Genomic DNA, 10,000 nt, shown 5'->3' on the forward strand with positions numbered 1-10,000 from the left:
CACACACACACACACACACACACACACACACACACACACACACACACACACTCGGTCTGTGCTGTGTTGTTGGATCAACAGGGTGTTACAGAGTGACAGATTCTCCTGCTGTCTGCCTCTATAGAGAACGACAGGACAGAGACACAAACTATGTTTTCATCCACCTGTTTAAAATGCACACGGACACAAACAGGTGACATGTAACAGCAAAAAAATAGTTTCTGAGCCTGTCGACCTTCTGAGAGTAAACTTTTACATGAGGAAAAACAATCTTACTAAATCAATAGTACCACTCACATATGAAATTAGCCTACAACATGTCTAAGACCTGTGTTGATTTTAAAAGCCTGAAAATAAAAAGCCTCAAGTTCTTCTGAAGTAGAAATAATTATAGCTGCATTAATGAAGGAAATACTGTATTAGATTTTTTAGATCATTTTTTCCTGTAAAGGAAAACTGCTTCATTTTCCTCTACAACTGAAGAGGGTGTAATTTGTGTTGCTGCAATTGTAACAATTAACACAGATTCAACAAACGGAAGGAGGAGAAGAAGAAGAAGAAGAAGCCAAGGTTGCAAACTGAAAACAAACCAGTGGTTTGCCATCTGAAATAAACTTTGAGAAGAAGAAGAAAAAGAGGAAGAAAAATAAGAGGATGAAGAAGAAGCAAAAGAAGATGAGGAAGAAAAAGGAAAAGGAGAAGAAAAAGAGGAAGAGGAGTAGAAGTAGTGGAAGTTGCAAATAGAAAATTAACCAGTTGTTTGCCAGCTGTAAATAAACTTTGAAGAAGAGGATGAAGGAGGAGGAGAAGATGAAAGAAAAGGAGGCCGGTGGTTTTCACAAGAAGCAGCTGATCCATCCTGTGAGTTAAATATTTGCAACCTCAGAAAAACGTTTTCCATCACCCATTAAGTGAATGAATTATCTTTTTTTTTAAGGCAAAAACCACCTAAAAAAAAGGTTTTATTAAGAAAAAGTTTTATCAAACTTTGCTGCTTCTTCCAACCTTCTCTAATGTGGTTAAATATAGTTTTTTTTGTCTCGAATGTGAAAAGCTACTGAATTAAACCTACAAACTTTTCAAAGGCCATTTGTTTTAACTAACATAAATCCAGCCTGTCACACACACAGGTTCATACATGCACACCACAGAGCCTCATGTTGTGTTAGCCATCATACAACACAGGACACAGCAGTGCACCAGGGTTACTGGAGTTTTTTCTTCCATGTTCGCCTTTTCACAACCTATTCAGTATATTTAACACCAGCTGATACAAATTAATTCACATTCACATTTTTAAGCCAACTTCTTGGGCAACAGTTGGACAAACAGGCCTCGTGTGTGTGTGTGTGTGTGTGTGTGTGTGTGTGTGTGTGTGTGTGTGTGTGTGTGTGTGTGTGTGTGTGTGTACATATTGGAGAAGTTGAATTGCTGGCTTTGGTATCTGGATGTTGTTGCATTTTAACGGATAAAGTTGCCAATAAAGTTATGATTAAACCTCTCTGCCGCCCTCGGTGACAGGCAGCCATAACAAACTGCAGCTCATCAACTTTTTACTGCAAAGAATTAAAATTTGAAAATGGAGAGAAAGTTAAAGACAGAAGATGAAGAAGAAGAGTGTGTGTTGGGGTTGTGGGGGAGGAGGGACTTTAACTTTACTCAGCGGCCATGTTTAATTACAGCTCCGCTCTTTGTTAATGACTCTATTAATGGCCTGTTTGATTGGCCGGCCACGTCCGCCGTCTCCCCGACGAGACGGCAAAGAAACGAGTTAAACCGGCAAATCCTCTTTACACATAAATCTGCCTGAAGATTGTTTCAGCGCCGGCCACCGAGCGGGAAAATTCATAACCCCGTCAATTTGTCAAAAGGCTTAAAAAAAATCCCCCCCCTCACCTCCCCGCCACCCAGCCATTTTTCCTGCACGCCACGATCTAATTAAAGTTGAAAAATAATTAGCGATATATTTTCCTTCCTTAAAAAAAAAAAGCTGAAGAGAGGGAAGGGCAGTGATTAAAGGAGAAGAGGAGGAAGGAAGAGCAATTAAGAGGATGGAGGTTGACGAACTCTGTGTACACATGTAGGATTGGGTGAGACTCGAACAAGGCAAAGACAAGCTCGATCTCTCTCTCTCCCTCTCTGTCTTTCACTTTTTTTTTTTTTTTTTAATCGGCGTGCCACTTCTTCTTCAGCAGCTGATAAACGCCGAGAGAACAAGATAACCAGCTCAGCGGAGCTGGCGGAAAAGCTTAGGGGACCCAATTTGACAATTAATCAATTATTTGATAGAAATCATCAATCAATCTTGGTGGGGGAATTAATCCAGGGGTGGGGTGGGGGGGGGTGCTTAGAGAGACATAGTGACAGAGAGAAAGAGAGGGGGAGGAGGGGGATGATGTGCCTTCCTCTTTAATTTTGTAAACTGATTGGCCTTTTTTCTTCGCTCCCATATCAAAGAGCTTCCTATATCTAATTCACAGAGACGAGGAGTTCACATTAAACTAATGGAGAGACAGAGACACAATGGATGTCCTGCCACAGACAGTAAATATGAGTTTCTTTACAGAAAATAACAGACTGTACTAATCAAATCTACAGTCTGATCATTAAACACACTGACAGACAAGTCGTGTTTATTAGTGAACTATCATAAAGTTAACTAATCAATCAATAATCAACAATTTAACAAAAAACTTCACAGACTCAGGGGCTTCTGGGATAACCTCCTTCACTATTCCAGCAGTTGATAAACAACAGGTGAGACTTTTCTTGGTGCTGAGAAGCTGCAGTGTTCATTGAACTGTACATTTACTGCCACACTGACAACTTACTGCTCCGCTCACATTCACCATGTGTGTTCTGCCTCCCTCTCTCTCTCTCTGTCTGTCTCTAACTTGCTCAACCACACACTGCGGACTCACGGTTCATGTTCTTTCTTCTCGATATGTGATTATTTATTACAACGAAAAGACGAGCTTTGTTTGAGAAAAAAGTTGCCAACAAGACAAAAGAGTTGCTCCAGTTCTCTCTGATTAATTGGTGCTCTGCAGTCTTTTAACTCCATCTTTTAGTATCGACGAAGCTTTACTGGAACATAAGCAGAGAGATGGAATGGTTCTGTTGGTACCATCCACAACTTGTGTCAATGGAAACATGAAAATAACTGCTCTAATGTGTAACAAACTGAATTGAACACGACTGAAAAGTGGAAATGTGGCTTAAAGCTTGGGAGAAATCTGAAGACTGAAATCTACAAAGATTAGTATTTGACAGTCAATTTTCATAATGTCGTTGCAGATGTGGTGAGAATTTGGCACACCAAGTTTGCCTTGCAGCAGCAAAGGAAGGCAGTGTATTTTAAAGATGAGAAGCTGTGAAATAAATGTCAGGGTTCAAAGTTTAAAGAAAGTGATGTTTTCCTTATTCCCCAGCTGTTGTGCTCCAGATTTGTTCAAAGCACAACTGATGTCGGAGTGCAGTTCAACTCCTGCAACGATCAGAGTTCAACAGTGTGCATCAGTGGCTGCAGACAGTGCGCACAATTCTGCAGAGGAGACACTGTTGGACATGCTGAGACTGTAGTACTGTGCTGTGGTGCATTCGAGCACTGTGGGAATATACAACACAAGAGTCTCAGCTTATTAACAGCAGATTTTTTTTTTTTTTTACAGAAGAAGCTTTGAAAATGATATGACCTTTAAATGATGACAACATGAAGTGTGAAACCAGCTCTTCACTATCCAGAAAAACTACAACACAACTCAGGATAATAACATTAACAACTTAAAGACTCTCTGTTCTTTAGCATGACACAAACAAAACTGAAAAAGGATAAAAAGAAAAGTTCAGATTCATATTAATTCTACTGTCTAACACAGACAGGCAGTTTTCACACAAGCTGACACAAGCATGGAGGTAAACAGGGAAATGGAACTGTTTGAATTCCCTTTTAATTCAGCCACACACACACACACACACACACACACACACACACACACACACACACACACACACAATCACATACACACACGCACAGCTCGTCAATACCGACTTATTAGCGCCTCCAAGGTCGATGTGGCGACCTTCAGGATGGACGCCTGTCTCTATTAACAGGAACTGGTGGAGAGTGAACCAATTGAGACGCAGAACTCGTTACCAAGCTGACAAAGTACAATGAAGTGTCCCTGACACACACACACACACACACACACACACACACACACACACACACACACACACACACACACTCACATAGCTATAAAATATGCGTCGTCGCTCGCTGCACAAATCAACAACCGTCCGACGAGCTGATGAGATTTGAAATGAGCCTTAATTTGTTGGGAATTGTCTTTGGTAATAATCAGAGAGAGAGGGATGGAGAGACAGACAGAAAGAGAGAGACAGATAGAGACAGATGGAGGGAAAGAGACGGACAGACAGACAGAGAGAGAGACAGGAGATGGAAAGAAGAGAGGTAGATGGGAAGACCAAAGAGATCGCAAAAACCAAGTAGGAAAGTGATCTGCGAGAAGCTTAAATGCGCTGACATAACAGTCAAATGGAGAGACAGACAGGTGTATGACTTACCTGCGACAGTCCCAGGTAGATGGAGACGGTCTCAGAGATGTAGAGGAAGCGTCCCTCCTTGTTTAGTGCAAATACAAACCCGTCCAGAGACTGAAAAGAGACGAAAACACAGAGGACAGACATGAGCTTTTAATTCAGTTTAAGAAACTTTTTACTCCACTCAAAGTAAAAAGTACTTGTTGATGAGCTCAAGACGCATTTCAGACAGTGAAAACTATGATGCACAAAGAATAAAAATGCATGTACAGAAGTGTGTTGAGGTAAAAACTGCTCCTCCTGACTGTACAACTGCTGCTACAAACACTGCTTCATTTACACATCACCCTTCCAGCTCCTTAAAAACACTGTTGTAATGTCTAATAATCACCACAGAAATAAAATGTACCACCCTAAACACCAGTGAAACATCAACACAGACTACTACTGACAACAGAGTGCTGCTTAACTGCTAATGTCACCAATAATCTCCATGGTGTTGCACTGATAACAACAGTTTTACACATCTGAGTGAATGTCTCCAGGATTTTATTTTTGTAACTTGTATGCAGTGATAAGGATGTGCTGCTTCTCAGTCTAAATGAGCCTCTTGTTGTTCATGTTAATTCCAGGGGAAACAGAAACATCAAGAATGAAGATGGACTGCAGGTGAAGAGCGTTTAAAATTTCACAAAAACAGCAAAAATCAAGCGACTCATCTCTTAGTCTGTTCGCTGACACACAGAGCAGGTTTTAACTGAGGAAATTATTAAAGTTAAAGTTAATTATCTCAACAAAACATTATTAGTTGGTAAAACTTGGGCTCAAAATTAAAAAAAAAAAGTAAGTAGCCTTGAAATTTTGAGTTTTCTCAACCTTTTGATAAAAAAGTTCTGTCGACTAAAATGTGTGTTATAGCCAATGTCAATGATTCAGCACCTTTTCCTACATTTTGCTGGTGGTGAGTCTTTAGTCCTGGTTTGCTACGGATGTCAAATCTAAAAAAAAGAAAAGTCTCTAATAATTTAATAGTTGCAACCCAAAACATTGGTATTTGATGTCCTCGCATCTTTCTTGTGCATTTGTGAACAGATCATACAAAGAAAGTTGATTTGTTGAGTGGCTCAGCGGGTTTGTCCGAAATCACTCGCTTCTCTCCATACAGTGTTCACTCAACAGTGAGCAGTAAACTGAGATTTCAGACTCTTTGCATCATCGCCGACAGCTGTAGAGCCAAACAACAGTCATCTCGTCATCTATAAAATGCAGAGCATTGCAGAAGGCAGTGTACGAGCTCTGGACTCGGCTGTTTTATGATGCATTTATACACTCGAATAAAATGGCGGAGAGTAGAAGCACTCTGTAGTACAGGGACGACAACAACGCAGGTAGCGATGTTTCCTTCAACAGAACGACACAGGATGGAACAGCACATGTGGAAAGGTCTACACACACACACACACACACACACACACACACAAACATCCAGGTGTGTCTAATGGTGTATTTATGTGAAGATCACGGCGGAACACTCGACTTCAGCAGTGAATCTCAGACACACACACACACACAGATACAAAAAAGACACACACACACACACACACACACACACACAGATATGAGTGTGTCTAATGCTGTCGTTATGAGAAGATCATGGCAGAACACTCGACTCCTTGAGCACAATACACTGATTCAAACACACACACACACACACACACACACACACACACACACACACACACAAAGGCATTAATACTCCTGAGGTCAGGCAGGTTAATTACATGTGGTTCCCTACTGTTGTGCTGATACACCACGTCCGTGTGTGTGTGTGTGTGTGTGTGTGTGTGTGTGTGTGTGTGTGTGTGTGTGTGTGTGTTATTTCCACTCTGAATATAGTCTGAATATATATGTCTGAATGTTATTAATATTAACTGTCTGCATGTGTGTCTGAGACAGAGACAGCGAGGCAGAAAGACATTAAAGGGACGAGAAGTAAGCTACAGAAAAGGAAAAGAAAAGACAGAAAAAAAAAGAAAAGCCGATGAAACATCTGTCTACATCACAGTCAGGGCTGGGAGGGTTTCACTAAAAATGTATTCTGATACAGTTACTACTTAGCTGTTAAACAATGTAGTCCAAGTATTACAACATTAAAGTAATGTAACTTGATTCTTCTCCATTAGAGTTACCTCAGTATAAAATATGTTGAAATAGTTTAGATTAATGTAGTGATTTTGAGGCTTCAACTATGAATTAATCAGCCTGTTATTTTCTCAATTAATGGATCAGTCATTTGGTCCATGAAAATGCTAAAAAAAATGTTGATCAAAGCTCAAATGTCTTGTTTTGACCACAACTCAAAGATATTCAGTTTACTGTCAGAGAGGAGGAAAGAAAATATTCACAAAAAAACATTCAAACAAAATGACTCAAAAAGATGAATCAATTATCGGTAATAGATGCAGATTAATTTAAAGGCTGATTAATAATAGATTTATCACTGCAGTTCAGTTTTTTTGTGTTTGTTGTTATTTTATTAGTCTGTCCAGCTGTTCCTTCCTTTGTTGTGTGCAATTTATTGATTGACTGATTGATTTAAAGAGAAAAATAATTGCACTGTGCAGGATAGGATAGGATTTTACTAAATGCATCTTCATCTTTTTTACTATCCATTTAGTATCCAGATTCTGTAATCCTGTTGTAATCCTGGTGTAATCTGTTACTCCCCAAGCCTGATTATAGAAGTATTTATTGATCAATTACTTTTGATAAACAAAAGAGATTGGCTCTGTACGAAGATAAGAGAACAGAGCTCAGTTTCAGGATGTTTAAAATGTAGAATATATTTAATGTTTGTATATTTCTCTCTTTGTGTCGTGTTTCAAACATTCAAATAAAACCTGCTGTTTGGTTTTGACCTTTAACCTCTCGTTCCTGCCAACTCACACTGATATAGGATGCTGATGTATTTGTGTGTGTGTGTGTGTGTGGCGGCTGCTCCTCTGCCTGTGTCCGTTAAGTCTGCCCTCCCAGCTAACGAGATGCTAATGAGATGTTAATCGTCAACGAGCCTCATCAATGTCCGTCCATGCTGGGTTCCTCATTAACACACACCCTGACTCATCCTGTGTGTGTCCGTGTGTGTGTGTGTGTGTGTGTGTGTGTGTGTGTGTGTGTGTGTGTGTAACTCAGTGCTTTGTTTATGTGCTTACGGGCCCAAATCTGTGTGTGTTGTGACGTTCTGGTCCAGACTGCTGCTCTCCATGTTGTCGCCCTTCACATTAAATGTTTTTGTCCTCTAACAAGTCAGTTATCCTCAGATGACTTTTAAACCATTCCAGCGTTATGATGAAGAATATTATGTGTATAAATTGGTCTACCTGTGACGTACATTTAAATTATTGTTCAGTATAGGATTTTTCACGATCTTACAGTCCGTCCTCACCAGAAGAACGTCTATATAGGTTGTCTGTGCAAGCAGTTTATTGCGACCCATATTTTCATTCATTGTTGGGCAGCGACCTCTCGTGGCTGTAGCAGTTATAACGGGAGCAAAGGAGGAAGTCAGGTGACGTAGTGTCACCAGTGACAAAGTTCGTGTAGGGAGGAGATCAGGGTGGATGGATGGGTCGAACACATACAGACTTTCACTCAGGAGACTGTTGTTCATGTTCCGTCACTTTAAACTAAACCATGATCAGTACCTAAATCTAATCAAGAATTTTTGGTGCCTAAACCCGACCAAAAGGCCAGTGTTGATGACAAAATGGCACATGGCTAGCTGAAGGAGACTCAAGACTAGCCACCAGCAAAATTTAGAGGAAAATGCACTGAGCTGTAGACGCAGGCTATGACGCACATTTGAGTTGATTTGAGCTGATTTTTTTTTTTTTTTCGATATACAGGTAACAAACTTTTTCAGCTGGAGAATGTTAGAATAACTTCAGGCTTCCAACAATGAAATCAGATCAAATAGTGATGGAGACACATCTTCTCTTCCTCCCACTGTACAAGAACAGAGCCAAAATATCTCTGATTCAAGTGCTGACATCTTCAGCAGAGCTCAGTCAATCACAATAATCAACAAATAACTAATTAACACCAAACCAATCAGCAAAATCAACACTTGAACAAACATCAGTGTTGTAAGATCTTCCCAAACCAATGAAGCCATGCTGGAGAAATATTTATTTTATGTGTACTTTGATTCTTTAGATTGATCACATGCTAACATATCTGCTAACACTGATAGCTCATGGGGTTTCATGACCTATACTGCAGCCAGCCACCAGGGGATTATCCATATGTCATGAATCTTTAAATTAACCTTAATGCTGCATTAATGTGGGCTACTGTACGTCTGTGTGAGGAGAACATGTACACCTAATGCACAGTGGTTTAACTGGGAAGTAAAATACATGTAATAACCAACAATTGGGTCACAAAACTGCTGCTCACGTCTGATTATAGAAGAAAAATCCTTCATTATTGGCTCAGAAGATTCAGAGAAAACCTGATCATGTTAACCTGTTTTACAAAACCTTTATAAACCTCAGATTTTCTGGTTATTTTTTTTCCATATTTTTGAGGATGGAAGCCGGTGACACAACCACTAAGCCTCTGTGGGTCATGGATTATTTCTTGCCCCTTTAAAGTAACACAACACAACAGTGGAAAAGGCTGAGATGTGGAGATAATCACAATCTGTGTTTTTCTTTTTACAGTTTTATCATCTCGTCTGATTGAGGTCCAGGTTTAGCAACAAGCAGCTCCAGGTGAAGGAAAGCAAATCTGCCCGTTTCAGAGGGATTAAAACGGATTAATTAGAATTGGAAAGCGAGTTGAAAGGTGGAAGCGAGTGTGTGTGTTTGTGTGTGTGTGTGTAAATTATGCTGATATGACGCTGATGTAAACACTGTCTCTCACACACACACACACACATACACACACAGACGAAGATGTGCTGTAAACAAACATAACCTTGCTGACTGCTTCGTTAAATCCCAGGTTGCCTCCCTGAGGTTAAACAGGCCTCAGATTATTAGAGCAGCAGCTCCAGCAGAGCTCAGACCAAACATTGTTTTCTGCTGCATGTTTGTCTTTTCTGCCTCTTTCGGTTTACACCAGGAATTATGTACAAGGTCGGCAGGGTCTCGAAAGGTCAGTGAAAGGTTGTAAGAAGCACAAAGGTCGGTGTAACACTCAGAAAACAACATTCTTAACTCGGTAACTGACATTTTCTGCAGGAACAGCCGCCTTTAAGGACAGTCTTGTTAAAAGAACACACCCAAAACAAAACCGGTAAACCTAAATTCACTACTTCATTACTTTTACTTTAGTTGTGAAGTTTAAGAATGTGACAATGTCCAGAGAAGTTTTGGTTTTGTTTTACAGAAGAGCGTGTTTGACATTACTGCAAATTTATCAATTTATGTTT

At 40.0% G+C, this 10,000-nt stretch overlaps 1 protein-coding gene across 2 annotated transcripts in view; it reads right to left on the reverse strand.

Moving 5' to 3' along the window:
* npas3 (neuronal PAS domain protein 3) overlaps nucleotides 1-10,000 on the reverse strand; it is a 392,919-nt gene that overhangs the window by 114,940 nt on the left and 267,979 nt on the right. For both annotated transcript variants that reach the window (XM_084742352.1, XM_084742353.1), the window contains exon 5: nucleotides 4,588-4,677. In XM_084742352.1, the coding sequence (XP_084598478.1) occupies nucleotides 4,588-4,677 (90 nt within the window). The remainder of the gene's footprint in view (nucleotides 1-4,587; nucleotides 4,678-10,000) is intronic.

This window comes from Lutjanus erythropterus, chromosome 18, assembly GCF_056507025.1.
Source record: "Lutjanus erythropterus isolate fLutEry1 chromosome 18, fLutEry1.hap2, whole genome shotgun sequence".
NCBI classification, from domain to species: Eukaryota; Metazoa; Chordata; class Actinopteri; order Lutjaniformes; family Lutjanidae; genus Lutjanus; species Lutjanus erythropterus.